General features: G+C 43.4%; 1 protein-coding gene across 3 annotated transcripts in view; it reads right to left on the reverse strand.

Annotated features, from left to right (window-relative positions):
• Positions 1–1,506, reverse strand: part of KIAA0930 (KIAA0930 ortholog) — a 92,455-nt gene extending 90,949 nt beyond the window's left edge. The window contains exon 1 of one of the 3 annotated variants that reach the window (XM_085884272.1): positions 905–1,506. In XM_085884272.1, the coding sequence (XP_085740398.1) occupies positions 905–1,163 (259 nt within the window). In that variant the 5' untranslated portion in view covers positions 1,164–1,506. The remainder of the gene's footprint in view (positions 1–904) is intronic. The other 2 variants (XM_085884269.1, XM_085884270.1) reach the window with 2 other exon arrangements.
• Positions 1,507–19,244: the final 17,738 nt, after the last annotated feature.

Here is a 19,244-nt window from a genome sequence, read left to right on the forward strand (position 1 = left end):
TGGTGATTAAGAGAAAAGAGGAAGAAAAGAGTGAACATGGACAGAAAGGCTGGATTTTTGGGAGATTTTAACCAGGAAGGAATACTGGAAGAGTGCATCTCTCATTTTAACAGGCAGAACCCGATTGGTACAACACAAGGTTTGAACCCGAACCATTTTAATAATTGCAGAACGGTGAGAAACACGATTCAGACGGCAGGATTGGGCAATTCACACAGTTTTAAAAAAGTTCGGCCACAAAACTCACCAACGGATGACTGAGGTGGACTAACCACCGTGGGAAGGAACCAGAGGGTGACGTCGTGGGTCACCTTCAGCTTCATTCCCACGGCGGTTAGTACACCTCGATCAACGTTCTGTCGGTGTCATCCTTGCAAGACTAGTTCTTCATTGCACTACATGGTGCACAGCCTTTTGAAGTAGGCACAACATGAGTCGTCCAGTCCGGTGGACTGTACTCTTGAACAGAGCATTGGAACTGCCAAAAACAGTTTTTCCTTGGCTATTTGGCTCAATCCTGGATGGGGAACTCAGAAACTCGGACCATTTCTTGGAGCACAGCTGCACCCCTTTTACCAGTACACCGGTACTCATTTCGCAGAACACAGGAGGATGACGGGCTGAGTCAACCCCACCTAGTGTTGATTCAGCAGCCAACAGAGCTCGAACTCAGGACCCGAGGGATCCCAAGCCAAACACCAGGCTTTAACATTAGTCGTACAGGTAGATCATTTGAAACCCAGCACAGTGACGACCCTCAACCTCCCCCTTCAAGATGCTAGATCCACCACCACGTTCAAGCACACATGAGGCACACTTTCACACCCACCAGCATACATGAGGCACGACATCCCCATCAATCATTCATGGTCATCCCCCAAATCCGTCACAACGTGCTCCTCACCAGCAGGCTCTGTGCCCAGTTCGTTCGTGACGTTGCGCAGGCGACGGCGTTCCTCCGAAATGGCGGTGAGCATGGTGTGCAGCGAGTCTCCGGAACCGTGCCCACCTTGCACAAACTCAACATTCAATGACCCCTCCTTCGCGTGTTCACAATGTTCCCCCCGATGCCGATATGCACGTCCATGAGCCTCCTGATCCTGCTGCTGCTGCTGCTGCTGCCAGCTGTGCTGTGTATCCATCGGACGGACATACGCTGGCATTTCAACAGCTCAAACCTGTCGAGGCGTCAAACCCGGTTCGAGTCGAGGGACAGCGAGGATCATCCAACTGTCCGACGGTCGAGCACGGCACCTACCATGGTATCCACGCACGACGTGTCCCTCCGACGACAACACCTACAACCCAACACTACTTACACACAGCCAAGAAACGCGAGTAGCGACAGGCGAGCGACAAGGAGATCAAAACGAGGGGGAAGGCTTGAAAAACTCAGCTCGCCCTTCACAAAATGACGTCATCCCATTGAGACAAAGCGTGCATGATGAGGTAGCGGCTACAGTGCGTCACGCACACTGTACACACCACTCCTGATTATACATCCAATACCGTGCACCTGCAAGCTCGTCGTTACGTCTCACAGACACAGGGGAAACCAATTTAATGTTGTTGTGGGATTGACGGTGACGTTGTTTAAAATTAACAACCTTTCGTTTTAACCATTCCGGTCACGTGCAGGGAAATTTTAACTTTCCATCCTTAATGCTTCTTCTTCCTCTTATATTCTTCTTCTTTCTGTTTACTTCTTCTTCTTCTTCTTCTTCGCTCCCAATATTAATATTAAATGATTTTTCATTGCCTAATAACACGTCTCAGTTAAAAACGATAACTCAATTGCGTGCGCTTACCGTCACGAGATACAGCGCAAGACAATTGGACGCAAGTCGTTTGGCCCGTCACGCCTGTGTGCCATTCCACTACACATTTTATGTTTATTTACGAGTTACGACTAACTAATATCATGTCGGTGGGACCGAAGACTGTTTGTTTTTTTGTTTGTTTGTTGTTGTTTTTTTTGTATACCATGTCGAGGCTCGTGTGAGAGCGAACACACAACGCACATCAAGGGGGGGGGGGAGGGGGGAGGACAAAACAGTGGGGAACAGAGACATTAGGAGATCTGTGGAAGGGAGAGGGATGGGACGGGGAACATGGGGAATACAAGATGGACATTACAGGGACTTTCAGGAAGGAAAGCAGGGAATTTGAAGGAGGTGGGCTTGGGTGGATTATCGGGGGTAGAAAAGATCGAGTATTTGGATGGGGGATGATAAGAGGTGGTGGTGAACAGCTGTTTTGAAGACCTGGAGGGAAGAATGGGATTGAACAGAGTGAGGGAGTTTTTTTCCAAAGGTGGGGAAAAAGAGGAATGAAAGAGTGAAGCTCCGGGAAGGGGTGGACGTCCAGCCGCACGCTCGCGGCCAGGTGGCCAGCCGTCCTGACTCCCAGCCGAACTATCCTCCTCGGCTGGAGAGCCGAATAAAGACCATTGGGGTCCGTTTCTTTTGGGTGTGCATCTGTGTCTGGGCCCGCCTATAAGTAGGAATTGTTAAGTGCTTTTGCTGTACATTACTTGCATTTCTTTTAGTCGGTTTAACTCTGCTCCTTGTGTGTTTCCTTCCCCTCCATTATAAATAAATCCCCTGTCTGTTAAATGTATCAGCTCGTTTCTGTGTTTTCTTCATTGGTTTAGCACGGTGCGTGTTGGGAGAATTAAAAAAAGGCCAATGCTGCAGTAGTTATGCATTTGGACCGACGGGACCTCGGTAACCATCCGCTCAGGTTACGCACGGGTCGAGCACGTTAATGGCTCGTCCCATTCCAGCTCCGTCTAGGGTGTGAATTCCACGGTAGCTCCCCACATGGGCCTCTAGGTATTTTGAAGTTTGGCAAATAACCCTGACCCACGCGGTTGATTTATTGACGATTCACGGTCCTGTAAAGGACCCGTACCTTCGGAGTTATCGGAAAGGTACGATCTAGATTCCGGGTGTTCGGTGGAGCCGACTCTACTGCTCCATCTAGCGGTCGTGCTCACTGCCGATGTCTGGCCCACAACAGTATCTCCTCGTAACCACCTCCTTTCTAGTGAATAAAGCCCTGTACTCCTTCAGCCACTCATCATAGCTAAAGGCCCAGTCACACCTTGACGTTTTAGCCAGCAATGGCAACGTATCAAAATGTATGTAAAACGCTGGCTTACGCTGAACTTTTGATGTTTTTTTTTTAAAGATTTGGACGTATTCATAACGAGTTGGTCGTATGCATAACATATTAGAAACTGACACAGAACGTTTCGTTGTCTTATAGATAACTTATACCAACGAATGCTTAGCCTGTTGTTGGTGTTCACAACCTATGCCCAACGATAGTCTAACTTATGCATAGCGCGCTGCACGTATCGCCGACGATCACGTGGCGTAGCCTATTAAAAGACTGCCGCACAATGATTCAAATCATAACCGCCAGAGAAATGGAAGTGTCAATGTCGCAGTCACACCTTGGCAATCTTTCCAGCATATGCCGACCTCTGAAAAATACGTCGACACACTGGCGCACGTCGAACACGGTATGGGTAAGTTTGGTATACGTGAATAGAACGCTAAAGTACGCTATCATACGTCGTAGTAAGTGGAGTACGTCTTCAAATTTTAAACGTGTTACAAATTTTACGACATACTTGCCGTATGCCTCACACATTCCGCATGCGATGGGAATAAGTTGTACGCACGATATGCGATCGTTGGAACACGTCGACAAAAGTTACTTGTAAGTTATAATATATATATATATATATATATATATATATATATATATATAATATATATATATATATATATATATATATATATATATATATATATATATGTAAGATATAATAAGTCGAAACACGTCGAGGTAATGGTTAGCGTCAGTGCTCCAGACTCCCTGGTTTTTTTTTTTTCTTCGGTATGACAGTGTTGTTGACACTTCGATTTCTAGTGCGGCTATAATATAATATAATTAATTGGCTGCCGATCAACGATTTAAATCATAACGGCACTAGAAATCGAAGTGTCAACAACACTGTCATACCGAAGAAAAAAAAAACCAGGGAGTCTGGAACACTGACACTAACCATTACCTTGACGTGTTTCAACTTATGAGTAACTTACAAGTAACGTGTGTGGATGTGTGTCAACGATCGCGTAACGTGCCTACAACACGTTACTCATAGGTTAGAAATAAGTTTCGGGTACGCTAAACATTACCTCGACGTGTTTCGACTTATGATTAACTTACAAGTAATGTGTGCCGACGTGTGTCAACGATCGCATAACGTGCCGCCAACTTATGGCCAGCGTAGCGGAACTTGTGAGTCATACGCTGGCATAAGTCATAAAAATTCAAGCATGCTAAAATTTGAGGACAACCACAATGTACAACGATGAAAGCCAGCATACAACGACATATGGCAGTGTTTTTCAGCGTGCTTTCAATGTTTCCAAAATTTACCCATAACGTATTCGACGTGTGCCAGCGTTTTAGACAAATTTTTCAAAAATCGGCAGAAGCTGGCTAAAACGTCAAGGTGTGACTGGGCCTTAAGTCTAGTTAGGCCCGGAATCAATCTACTAGCCCTGCGCTGAACCCACTCTGCGGCAGCTATGTCCTTTCTGGATTGTGGTGACCAAAACTGAACACAATATTCTAGATGTCGCCCTCACTAAATTCCTGTACAATGTTAACACCACCTCTTTTGATTTATAAATGATCCCCCTCTGAATACAACCTAAAACCCGATTTGCTTTACCTATAGTTGCCTGGCACTGTGCTGCTTGCTTACCTCCCATATCTATTACCATCCCCAGATCCTTCTCCTGTGTGACATGCTCCAAAATTACCCCTTTCATCCTGTAATCTCGATTTTCATTGTTCTTTCCCATCCCCAACACCTTACACTTGTTCAGGTTAAATTCCATCTGCCAATCTTTTACCCAATCTATGCACGTATCAACACTTTCCTGTATCTGATCACCACCCCCTCTGCTATCCACCTTACCTCCAAGCTTTGTGTCATCCACAAATTTGGAAAGCTTACTCTTCACCCCATGATCCAAATTGTTGATGTAAATCATGAATAATAATGGTCCGAGTACTGATCCCTGAGGTAGCCCATGACTTACATCCTCCCAGCAAGACATCCTCCCACTCACAGCCACTCGTTGCTTTCGACCACGAAGCCTGTTTGCAATCCAGTTAGCTTCCTGACCAGCCACTCCACCATATTAGGATCGTTTTTTAAAAGGAGGTCTAACACTGCACTTCCCCCTCGTAGGCTTATCTACAAACTGGGTTAAAAAGCAATCTTGGAGTAAAACTAGGAGATCCTCATCCGCTCTACCCTTTCCCTGTTCCTGGACCCAATCTATCCCTGGCAAGTTAAATTCGCCCATAATAAACACTCTTCCCTCACCACATGCCCTTTTGAATTCTTCATGTACTCCTCCTTCCCCCTCTTCCTTCACATCCAGAGCCTTATAAAAGCATCCTACCAGTATCTTACTGTTTTTACAATCTCTAATCTGTACCCATACAGAATCCTCCACAATAATTCCCTCCGTAATGTCACTCCTTTCTCTTGATGCAATGCTGTCCTTTACCCAGATTGCTACTCCTCCTCCTATCACACCAATACACCTTGTAGCCTTCCAATCCTGTCCTCCAGTTACTCTCTCCTTAAACCATGTCTCACTCACTGCAACTACATCGTACTCCTTGCTATCCACTTTGGCTTCAAGCTCTTCCATCTATTATTTAAACTTCTGGCATTAGTATAGAATGTGTTTAACTTTTCCCTTCCTGAAATTCTATTTTCTTGCCGAGCCTTACTCATCACAATTACATCATCCATTCCTTCCTGAATACCTTCCCCACCCTCTGCTGACCTAAAAAAAAAAGCCTGAATTCCTTCAATTCCCACTGCAAACCTTGCTGCCCCCTTTCTATTTAACATACTGCCATCATTCTGGAAACACTCCCTTTGTCACTGAAATGATTCCCACTGCTTCTTAAATGTAAAACCTTCCTCCCGACACCATGCTTCCAGCCATTGGTTGACGTCTATTGCTCTGCTCGTAATTTCTATATCACTTCCTAATCTTGGGAGAATCCCAGAAAACATTCCCTTCCAACCGTTTGCTTCAGCCGCTTACCCAATATCCTGTATCTATTTTTCAAAACCTCCGAGTAAGCTTTCCCAAAATAATTTGCTCTAAGTTGCACTACAACAAACTTCTTCCTGCCATGACCCAATACAATATCGTTTCCCTTCCTCCAATGTCCCTCATTCCTGCTCCTTCAAAACTGCACAGAATTCTATGTCCACGATCCTTCCTGCAGAATGAAGAATCCACATATTTAATGGTCTCATCACCAACAAAAACCGTCTCCCAGACCTAATTTCTACCAATAATGAACATTCACACAATGTAAAATGTGTTTTCAAGTCCTTAACCCTTCCCCCCTCAAACACCAAGTCGTCAACCTCCCCCTCCCAACCCGAAGACTTCAATCCCATCCCCACCTTTTCGCCCCCCCCCCACTCCTCCACAAAAACGCTCAACCTTCCACTTACAATTCTGTCCCATCTTTGCCCTCGCATGCGATCCTGTCGTATCTTTGCTCACAACCTTAACTCTCAGTCCTCCGGCCCCTCCCCTTCTCAGTCCATATATATATATATATATATATATATATATATATATATATATATATATATATATATATATATATATAGTTACGGATTTTAGAATCAGGTCTGATGAATGCATTCACACATCCAGGTCCTCAGACAGTTATTTCCTTAAATGCATGTTCAGATTAGCCCCATCCCCATGTCTAATGGGATCTTAAATGTGATGCGTTGAGAAGGGTAAAGGATAGATCCCCTCTCTTATGGGAAGATTTTTTCGTTATGACAGACACGTTTACACACATTTCTTTCACGAGCTCTGAATAGTGTAGTGGCCGGGGCTGAAAAAGGGCTCTAATTTCGAGATACCCTACCGGAGGTATAACAAGCTGAAACTGGTCTCATTTTAACCGTATGGATGTCTAGTTTTTGAAAACTGAGGTTGTAGTTGTTGAAATTCTGCACAACATGGTGAATTAACCCCTTGAGTGTGGGAACATAAGAGAAGATGGGCATTTTCAATAATTATTTATTTACTTCAATAAGCATAAAATACATGTAGAATGGTTAAATATTTCAGGGTATTTCTATGTATTGGACATGTTTTAAGATATTTCAGGGGGTTTTAGGCTCCTGAGGGGTTAAGGACCCACAAAATACCCCCAATTTTGGCAGTTTTTGTGCAATTATAGCAAAAACTTGTACGTTTTCTGTTATTAAATGCCCAATATATGTTTTTAAAGTGCCAAATTTGAAATTTGAAAGAATATGTCAGTTAAACTATGATAGAATGTTCACAACCAGGTAAATTAACCCTTTCTCTGACATGTGCACGGTCCGAGTGAAAATTCTCATTTTTCTAAAATCGGCATCTTTTATGCAAAAATGAAGTTATCATGGAAAACTATGGAAAATATCAGGGTTGCAATTATAAATTGATATTATGCAAGGTATTTCATGGACTTTTATGCTGCCAAGGGGTAAAAGACCCCCAGAATACCTCCAAATCGGCATTTTTAAAACATTTTATGCCACAATTGCCTCTTTTTCGCATGATATTGTCATTACATGTTATAACAGTCCCAAGTCTGATTTGATGAACCAGTCAGATTGTCTCATGAATGAAATTGCAGTTGAACCCGGATAAAAAGATTCACACCTTTGAGAAAATCTATTCAATATGTTTATATTGTTGCACAGTGAAACCCACTCATGAATCTTTCAATACTGATCATATCTGAAATCAGCTGGCCATGCATCTAAATATCGAAAACAGCGTCTATCTCTGTTGCATTTTCATTTTCCTGTTGTACGACATTGCTGTGATTGTTGCAGTCAGTGCAGCTACATATGTCAATACACTCTAGTCCTGCAAGGACACAAGGGCACATCCTTCCATTTTCACAGTTTTTGTCAGTGCAGTAGAGGTGTGTTAAGTCTCGAACCTCAGCTGGAGCGGAATCTTGAGTATACATAGTCTGGGTAATTCCACCACCTTCACAAGTGGACCAGCCATGACCAACTGGTGATATCAACGGTGGGTTTGCAACATGGCTGTCGCACCAAATCTTGGTTTGATACTTGGCTCGTAGGATGTTCTGTTTGAATGCATCCTCGGTTGGGGGAAGTATAGATGCTGGCTTGTCTGTGGTCGTGGCCAAATGGAAACGTAGATCATTCAATGAATCCAAGTCTTTGCCTTTTTTCCATACATCAGAAGCACAAATATCCATGACAATGAAACACAAGTGTCTATATCAGCCTCATGAAATCCTTTCATATCTGACAATGCTTGTGCATTCTTGATCAGCGTAGAATAAGCTGTTTACTTCCCAATTCTGTTGAAAGAACATGTGGTGTCACACCCAGTGATAGCGTGTATGGCAGGGAGACACTCACAAACAGTCGGTCCTAGCTGAGTAACTATCACATGGACTGGAATGTATCTCTCCTTTCCAGAATGCCCAGTGTACATGTATACCTTGTCAGTCAGTTGTTTTCTACTAGAATAGTACATCAACAGTACCAGGACATCCGTGTCATCACAGCGAACAATGACCCTTGAATGGTCATGCGAGAGACTGAAGGCATGGAGGATTATCCTAGTATCTTCTTCCTCCTGTGTACTCTGAAGAGAGTCAATGGATGAGACTCCAAGTGGTTGTACTTCTTTCACCAGCTGGCCATCACCGAAACCACCGGCCAGAATAATTGATTTCTCATTTGGTAATTGTTCGTAATTGTCCAATATATGTTGAGAGATGAAGTTTACTAGGCTGGACTTGTTGCCTCCACTTTTCAGTAATTGGCGGTAGTTTGGAACCTGTCTGCCAGCGGCTTGATGAAGAATGACAGCATTGTCCAATTGATCTGATTCATCACAAGATCCAAATTCGTAATCACCCGATTCATTGATTTAAATGTTCAGAGCAGAAACCTTCTTCACGAGATCACCGACAGTTACCAAATTCGAACAAACAAGATCGGACTTTCCAGTCTGGCTAATTAAAAGCATCCGATCACCAAATCGCTTCTTCAGCTTCTGTTTGAGTCTCCATGATGGATATTCGCTGGGTTTCTCTGCTGTACTCTCACCTAGTTCCTGAAGTATAACCAGGAGTCGTTCATGCAATGTCGACAGTGTCACAACCTTCTTCACCTTTGAAAAAATTGTGCGTTCAATTTCCTCACTTAAACTAAGAACAGCCTTATCATGGACATTCATAGCGTTCTCCAATTTAGCCTTTGACCGGTCAGCCTTTATATTTCTTGGTGAGATATAATGACTAACAGGATCTGTGGTATTTTGCATCATATGCAAATAAGTCTGGATATGACAACATTCGCATGTGAGTCTTGTCATCGAGTCTTTCCAAAGATGCTGCAATGACATGGTCACGAGTTGAAGCTCTGGTGCCAGTGGCTATTTCTGATAACCTTTCTGCTCTTTTGTATGATTTCTCACAAATGGAACAATCAGTTCTTATGTTAAACATGGAAGTGTTTGTGCGCCGGATTCGGGATGGACCACTCTCAATCATGTCACCAGCATTATCAGCCGTATCATTGGCAGTAGCAAGTTCATTTTGTACATACTTGAGATTAGTTGCGGTTGTATAAGATGCCCTACAGATGATTCCCTACAAGAGAAGGGTATTAAATTTCAGCTCGAGAAGCAATAGCGGTGAATCACCGCTGGGAATTAGGCCTATGAATAAGGGTCAGTGCACTGGGTGTGGAGCCTAATCAGTACTCAATTAAAGATGCCAGCTATCCTCACACAACATACACTTACTGAAGGGAGCCAACACTAAGGATTTATAGCCACTGAGCATGCAGAGCACTTTCACTTTTCATGTATGTGGCATTCCATGGCCATGCTAATACCATGTACAACACATTGTTTACACATACACATAGGGCCTACACCATCACATACAGCACATAGTTTCATTAATCCTCTGATCTTGTACTAGGAGAACATCTTTGGTTTTCTTTTTAAGATCCTACCTGTTCAATAGGCCTAATTTTACCAATACAATGAGTGATGATCCTCTTCTTGAGGTCAGTGTCTTGAAGTTGATAAGAATATTTGACATGTTTGAGCCATGCATGACAGAGGCACAGGTGTCATGATGCCAAAAACAAAAGATCAGCAACAGCAATGCCACCTATGGTGTCTTGGTTTAATTAATAATATCATCATGGAAGAAAATTCCAAATGCCATTGTCATTATTAATTGTATTTATTTACAGTGCATATGCTACATGTGGGGGTATTTTGGGTTCCTTTTAATTCCCTGCTCATGACAAACTGCACAGAATATCTCAAAACATATGAAATACCATCGAAAATTACAATGTAATGAGTTTGGCCAGAAAGCGTTAAAAAAAAACAGCCAAATTAGTGGTATTCCAGAGGGTCTTTTACCCCTTGGCAGCATAAAAGTCCATGAAATACCTTGCATAATATCAATTTCTAATAGTAACCCTGATATTTTCCATAGTTTTCCATGATAACAGTTCATTTTTGCATGAAAGATGCCGATTTTAGAAAAATGAGAATTTTCACTCGAACTGCGCACATGTCAGAGAAAGGATTAATTTACCTGGTGGTGAACATTCTATCATAGTTTAACTGACATATTCTTTAATGAGACACCCTGCCTGATGAAAATAATCAAATTTGGCACTTTTAAAACATATATTGGGCATTTAATAAGAGAAAACGTACAAGTTTTTGCTAAAATTGCGCAAAAACTGCCAAAATTGGGGGTATTTTGTGGGTCCTTAACCCCCTCAAGAGCATACAACCCCCTGAAATATCTTAAAACATGTCCAATAATAGAAATACCCTGAAATAATCAACCATTCTACATGTATTTTATGCTTATTGAAGTAAACTAGTACGTGCCCGTAAAAAAAAAAAAAAAAAAAAAAATATTCAAACCGCGAGCAACAAACAACAACCACACAGGCCATTTCTTCGCTCTCGAGTGCCCGTACGTGCGTGGCCCGGAAGTTCGCATATTATTCACACTTGTGATTATTCGCAATTTAGTTTTAATACCTAATTATTCAATTAGCGCCAACGTATTTTACCTTTTCGCAATGTCGTGGAGAGAGGAGAGAGGAGAGAGGAGAGAGGAGAGAGGAGAGAGGAGAGAGGAGAGAGGAGAGAGGAGAGAGGAGAGAGGAGAGAGGGAAAAAAAAATTACTTCCTGGTTTGGAGCATACCAGCACTCTGATGTTACCGAAATTTATGCACCGTCTAATATGAAAACGATCATAACTTGGGGCATTGTGTTTATCTATAAATGCGCATAAGAAATCGAGAAATTATTAGAATACACGAAGTCATCACTATCCGGAAGTCCGTACGTTGTAACCCGTAATGGGGAATGCGGCTGAGCTTCCCTTCCCCATCGGCCACGCCCACGCAACAACGTGTCTTGTCATTGGTTTGGTAAATAAATAGCCATAACTTTGGAAGCACTTGTCCGAATAATATCAAACCTTGAAAAGGCACATCCTCAGGTCCCCAGCAATATACCTGGCAAGTTTCAATTAGATCGGACCAGCGGTTGTCAAGAAACAGCGGTCACAGACACAGACACACACGCACACACACACACACACACACACACACACACACACACACACACACACACACACACACACACACACACACACACACACACACACACACACACACACACACACACACACACACACACACACACACACATTGCTGGAATTATAGATAGATAATGAATTGTTGAAAATGGCTATTTTTTCTTTTGTTCCCGCACTCAAGGGGTTAATTCACCATGTTGTGCAGAATTTCAACAACTACAACCTCAGTTTTCAAAAACTAGACATCCATACGCTTAAAATGAGACCGGTTTCAGCTTGTTATACCTCCGGTAGGAGTCGACTCATTTTTCTCGGTCTCGGCCACGACACGAGAAGCCCGCCCCCGTTTTTCCTCAACAACATTCTTTCGCGAGCTCCGACACCCACGGGTCGTCATGGTAACCAGGCACCAGTGGGGCGGGGTGAGTTTGGGGCGGATTGACCGTCGGAGACGGCCAGGAGATATAAAAACGAGCGAGAGGTACGTTCTGAAGAGAAAAAGTGTGAAGAGAAAAGCGTGAGGAGAGAAAAAGTGTGAGGAGAAAAGCGTGAGGAGAGAAAAAGTGTGAGGAGAGAAAATCGTGAGGAGAAAAAGCGAAAGAGGAAAAAGAAAAAGTGAAAGGAGAGAGGAAAAAGCAAATGGCGATAGAAGCGAGCAAGAAGCGGGTGTCTGACCAGCACCGACGAAACAATTCGTCCTTCCCAGTGCTTAGGCAAGCGAGCGTGTGGGTGTGAGCAGCACCGCCAACAAGTGAGGCACGCGTCGGTGAACAACAACACCAGGGTCTAAACCCGCGACGGACGATATTGGTGCTCTCCAGACTTCGACTGGCGTCAAGGCCCCCGCGAGAGGGTACACGGTAAAGCTGGGTGCTGGCGGCGGACGTGACACGCCGCATGCATTTCAGGACGTTTTCGCTTCACGGACGACTTTCTGGTGAGCGAGACGATTCTTTCCCCTTCCCTCCCCCCTGAATGATCTGCTGGGTACCCTTATCTGTGTTTATCTGTAAGTAAGTCGACCCCCCGATAAGCATCTGCTCTTTGTCTCTTTCCTGGCATTTTGATTGATTTTGCTTTGAAATTTATTCTTTATTTACCTCAGAAAATAAAAAGTTCTTTTTATTTATTTATTTATTTTATTATTAATACATCATTTGTCGATTTCCAACCTGTCCGTGTACTGTTTGTCCTTTCCTTCTATTGGTCTAGCATTGGCCGAACCGAGATACACTGGGAGGTAATTACCACAGATTTGACCAAAAATCGTCGGCACGCACCAGCGGTTAAAACACTCGGCCGCCCTAATTAAAATCTAATCAGATAACATTGGTGCTTTGTCAAGGGCGAGCTCCCTGCTCAGGTAACCACATGACCTCTGGTTAAACGGAAATAATTAGACGGTGGACACTGGAACTCGTGGTTGACTGGGTGACGTTCGTGGTTTTAAAACAACCCTCTGTACCACAACGTTAATTGTGAGCGGTGCCCCCCAGGTCCGGCTCTACCGAGGAAAACCGGGGATTAATCCCCCTGAGTGACAAGCTGGTGTCTCGGTACCGTGGCCACAAATATATATATATATATATATATATATATATATATATATATATATATATATATATATATATATATATATATATATATATATTTGTGCCAGTAACGACCTTAAACCAATTATCTCCTTCCTGATGCATATACACATCGTTAAAGTAAATAATGACGGATGTTTTTTTGTTTTTTTCATGATCTCACGAGATTCTCTGAGCGCATCTGACAAAGACTTTTAAAATGACAATGGTTTTATGATTCTTGGTTGAGTCTTTTAAGAGAAAATAGAAATAAATGCAAGGACCCGTGGAACCTCCGCGGTAAAAGCTATTGCCACAAAGTTATTTGGGCGGTGTATAAGGCAACAGGCCGTTGTCATGATCACTCCAAACATAAATAATAATCCTGGTCTGAAGCAAAAGCATGACCATGGCCTATGTGCATATATAATATATCGTAGTTATAGAGCTCAGATAGATTCCAATTGCACTGACCCATAGGCTGACATCAGAGTCCTGAAGCCCAAGGACTGAAGTCTGAGATCTATACTTATTGAGGCCTTCACAAGGCCTGTGACGCCTATCAGCTCCAACCTTTCAATATTTGATGATCCCTTCAACAGTCGCTTTGGTCTTTTTGCACTAAACGGAAAACTTATCAGGAGGGAATGACCAGCACAACTCCTCAACCCCCTCTCTCCACCAGCACAACTCCTCAACCCCTCCCCCCACACACACACACACACACACACACACACACACACACACACACACACACACACACACACACACACACACACACACACACACACACACACTCACACACACACACATACTCACACACACACACACACACACACACACACACCTACTCAACCCCCCACCCCGCAAAGCCTCAACCTCCCCTCCCAACTCTCTCCCATCTTTATTTCGTCATTCCCCAACTCCAAGTCCTCACCCTTCCCCTCTCGACCATAAGGTGTCAATCCCCCTAACCCCACACTTCAAGCCTTAAATACCTGTCCCCACCCCCCCCTTCCCCACCACAACTCCTCGCCCTCCACCCGCTCATAAAAGCAAACGGGCATTCCCACAACGAAGCAGCAGAATACTTAACGCTTTTCCCCTCCCAATCATGCTCTCTTTTACCCTCTTCACAGAAACCGCAATGGAAACAGCTCCTACATGTCATGGCCCATCATTTTGGCCTGTCCAACTCACAATCCCGCAAGATTTGTGGAAAAGATATGTGACTGTGAGCAAGTTAATTGTGCCGATGTAAGACTCCAAAACAATTATCCTGATGCATATGACAAAGACCTTTAATAATGACCTGGGTAGAAGCCCTGCTGGAGAGAATATGACATGGTTATCTGGGTGGTGTATAAGGCAATAGACTGCTGCCTCGATTGCTGAGGCCTATCTTCATAAGGCCCGTGACACTTGCCGGCATCCTTTTAACGATCACTTTGGTCATTTTTCACTGAAAGGAAAACTTTTAGGGAGGCATGGCGATTATGAATATATGACTGCTTCAAAGATGTCTTTGGCTTCACATAGCAGCAAGCACCAACGTAGTGGCCATAAGATTTTTCATCAGGTTTAAATTGTGGGTGGAGTCAGGAAAGTCGCTTTCCCAACATCACGGAAAGTCGTGGAGTCGCTTTCCCAACAATGGATGGAGGTCCTCAATGCCAGACATGAGATCAGAGCCATCTCCCTAGACATATTGTGTGCTTTCGATACAGTCTGGCACCCTGCCCTGCTCACCAAACTCTCTTCCGATGGTATCCAAGGAAATCTCCACTCTTGGCTCGCAAACTTCCTCTCCTGTCACAGTCAACGTGTGGCCCTTAATGACTCAAAAATTCCCAGGTCTCACTCTCAACAATGATCTTTCTTTGGCGAGCCACATTTCTCAGTTGGCCTCCAAAGCAGACTGGACAACCTCTGTCGTACAAAGTCCTTCCTTGGCACACTTACACTCCGGTCCACATATAATTCCTTCATCCACAGCTTGATGGAGTACTGGTCTCCTCTCTAGGTTGGTGTCCCTACCTCACACCATTCTTAGCTTGACGCCGTGAAAACCAAGGCCTTCAAGATTATTGGAATCTACGAAGATGAAGCTGATTCGATGGGCCTATTACTTTCTCATCAAAGTCATGTCAGCGGTCTCTGTCTTCTACTGCCTCCCTTCTGGTCTTTTACCCTCTGCTCTTTCTGTGCTCTGTCCCCCACAGATTTTTACAGGGTGCACATGTTCCACCATCAACCCTCTTCTGGTGAAACTCCCAAAATTCAGAATGGAAGAGGAACATACTCTAGATACAGACTTTATAAAGCTTTCAACCAAGCTGGCACTTTAGAGATTGCCCAGAAACACTCTGAGTGCTACGTATGGCCTGTCGACCCCATTTAATGCTGCTCCTTCAGGGACTCGAGAAGCTCTTGAAACCTCCACGGAAGCAAATGCACATGTGGAACAAATGACCTCTACTAATACGGCCACCTCTGCTGCCATGAATGCGAAGTGTTTCTTCTGTGGATACAATAGGCATCATCATAGAAAGTGCCCTGCCAAAGATGCTATGTGCAACAGTGGTGAGGAAGGCTACTTCTCGAAGGTATGCAAGTCGTCTTCCTCCAAACCGACATCAGCTGCTCTCCCCATTCTTACAATACTCTCTGCTGCTTCACTGAGGTGCATATCTATAGCTATTGTAAAAGTGCACATAAACAGACTGTCAGCCAATGCATTGATAGATATTGGAAGCTATGAAAGCTTTGTGAGTAACAAACTGGTGAAGCTCGCAAGTGGGAGATGTTTCTTGATGTCAGTGAAGTTTCCATGGCCTCTACAACCCTACACTCAAATGTTTGAGGATATTGTATCGTTGAGCACGTTTTATCGAAATGCACCTACAGTGATGTTCAACTGTCAGTTCTTCAGGACTTATGCACCGATGTCATCCTGGGTCATGACTTTCTGAAGCAGCATACAAGTGTTGAGATTCCCTTTGGTGGATCCAACTCACCTCTATCAGTTTGTGGACTTGCCACTGTGACAGTCTCTCCACCTTCATTGTTTGCCAATGTAATTTTTGATGACAAACCAATCACTGTGAAGTCCAGACATTATACCAAGTTTGTTGAATCTGAAACCAAGAGGCGTCTTGATGAAGGTATCATTGAACCTTGCAAATCTCCATGGCATGCCCAAGTATTAGTGACAACAAACTGGAACATAAAAGGTGGAAGTTTATTGATTATTTACAATTAACCGTTCCTGATTGGTGCAGCATTTGTCCCTCTGCCTTATTTATCGACATGGCGAATGAAAGAGATACCAGGAATGGGAGTGAATGGACTTGAATTTGAATGGACGGTCGCTGGAAATGAGTGGTTTTCAGGGAATCAACACATTCTCTCCTGAGAACTCTCCGATGGAGATCATAGCTTCTATGAGATTTTTTTCAACAGCTGCTGCACGACCAACTGAGTTCCATTGCAAAATTTTGGGGGTATCCAGATCGTGAAGAAGCATGAGTGGTGTACCGACTTTCAATTCCAGCTCATGAGGTGGCATGGCCAAAGGATGCAGCGAGTTCAAAAATTCGACAGAGGAGTAAACGATTTAATCCACATCCAGAATGGTGTCAATGGATTTATATGCGACTACTTCACGACACACATGTATCAATAGTCGTTAATTTGTTTAGTGGGACTGGTATTTCCCATTGCGACAACGAATCGGTGTGTCCATGATTTTGTAAAAAATTAGGAAACACGCTGTTTATCAAATAATTCTCGGAACTCACCACAACAGCCAGATTTTCGTGAAGGGAGATGATGCTGTCACCAATATCAGGCTCGATTTTACTGGCACCAATATCAAGCAGAAGAGCGGCGAACTGTTGTGCACTATGATCTCCTCGTAAGTGCATGTGCATATTGGTACGGAGGGTGATTTTTTTCAACATCTCGCCATAGCACTAACAATTTTAGACTCGCATTGACTTCATTGGCTCTAGTACCCCACCAAATGATGGGCAAAGTTTGTCTGAAATCACCAGCAAGAAGAACTGTCACTCCGCCCATGAGTGTACTGTTTTGTCGAATATCTTGGAGAGTTCAGTCACAAGTGCCTCAAATGCCTGCTCGTGCAACATGGTACATTAGTCCCACACAATCAAGTGACAGCATTTCAGGAGCATACCTCGTCCGGAATAATTTTTCTCCGTTACACTCATGCAGCATGTTTTACAATTTCAGAATGAGTTGTTTGTTCAATTTGAGGAAGTAGGCTAATCGGTGTCACACCTACACCTCCGCTTCAGAAATGACAAATCTGGAGAAATTTGGGGGTGTCACCTGGCTGTGGGTGGGAACGGAGCCAGCAATATTGATACACCTGTCCCTGCACTTTGAAAGTTGGCACAAAACCATGCTCTTTTATCCAATTGGCACCAAAATATGTAATTTGGAAGCAACAGTTGTACCTCCGTATGTTCTTTGAAAAGTTTGCAGACTCTGATGTGTCACCTTTTGTGAGCATTCTCAACAGAGCCGGTAGTTCAGGGAAACAATAAAACTTTACCTTACCCAAGGAGCAGCACATTGAGGGAGGCTCGCCCTTCCAGTTTTTGGCACAACAATGCCGACATCGTGCCTTTGTCGAGTTGCGCAGTTGGATTGCCGAATTTAGGTCGATAATCTTTTTCAGCCAAATGCAGTGAAAGACAATGGTGGCTAGTACCTCCATTGGCTTCATGATGTGTGGCCATGCATTGTGCATTATTTCGGTTTTGTGCTAAAATTGGCTTGTTCGGTTATGTGTCTCAAACTGATTTGATTCGTTTTGCTGTGGGAAATTTTCAACCCAAACTCGACGTCCGTTTTGGCATTACTGCAGCACTACGTAGCAGTCGAGATATGAAATCGAATACACACACACACAACCTGCAAGCAAATTACCGATTTTCCGACTACCTGGATCATCAGCAATGCACTGCTCTCCTTTAAGGTTTCAATCCCTGAAAACACAATCGACAATTTAACAGAAATTTATCAAAAACTAATTTAGTCCAAACATGTACAGTTGTAATAAATAATTTGGATGCCAAAGATCCTGGATAATTGCACAGCAGTCTTTGCAGACAATCGTCGGAAGCACCTCCTATAACTACAATTGTAGTAAAAGGTTTGACAGTTATGCTGCAGCACCAAATGAATACCAGAATAATGGAAATAAGATATGGTTCGTCCTTACCGCAATAGACAAAGTGGAAGAACGTTTACCTTTCCCTGAAGAATGTTTCTTCACCAGTTAACGTCAAAGCACTTTTGGGTCAACTCAGCACCTTCAAACATCTCATGCTAACATTTTCAAAGGCCATAAATAGATACTTCTTCACCGATATCCTCGAGTAAACCTGCCGAAAACATATTCCGCGCACGATTCGAGGTTTTGATGGAGGTGATTTCAGCGTTTTAGCCCTGATAGCTAAGATTATGACGAACACACAGAAACGCCTTCATCTTTTTATACATGTATATAGATAAGCCATTCCCATATTTTTGCTTCATGTATGTACATTGGGTTATTATTAATATGAAATAGGCAAAGCCTAGAAATGAACAAAATGCAGTGGGTTTAGCGAGATTCTTCTCCTTCATTTTGGTTCTGGTATAGGCTCGAGCATGTGTTAAAGGAAACTAATTTTATGTCTGGTTTGTTATCCAAGTTGTCTTTATTGGTTTCTCGTCTTCAAAAGATATAAATCAGGAAGTAAAAATTGCTTTTGCTTTAATTTTGCCAAATAGACCTAAACACGGTGGGGTATAAGGTTTCTTCTTCTTCTTCTTCTTCATTTTGGTTCCAGTATCGGCTCGAGCGTGCGTTAAACACAAAACAAATATTT

The sequence above is a fragment of the Eptatretus burgeri genome, chromosome 6 (assembly GCF_056783735.1).
Source record: "Eptatretus burgeri isolate ZD-2024b chromosome 6, Ebu_testis_v1, whole genome shotgun sequence".
In the NCBI taxonomy this organism is placed as follows: domain Eukaryota; kingdom Metazoa; phylum Chordata; class Myxini; order Myxiniformes; family Myxinidae; genus Eptatretus; species Eptatretus burgeri.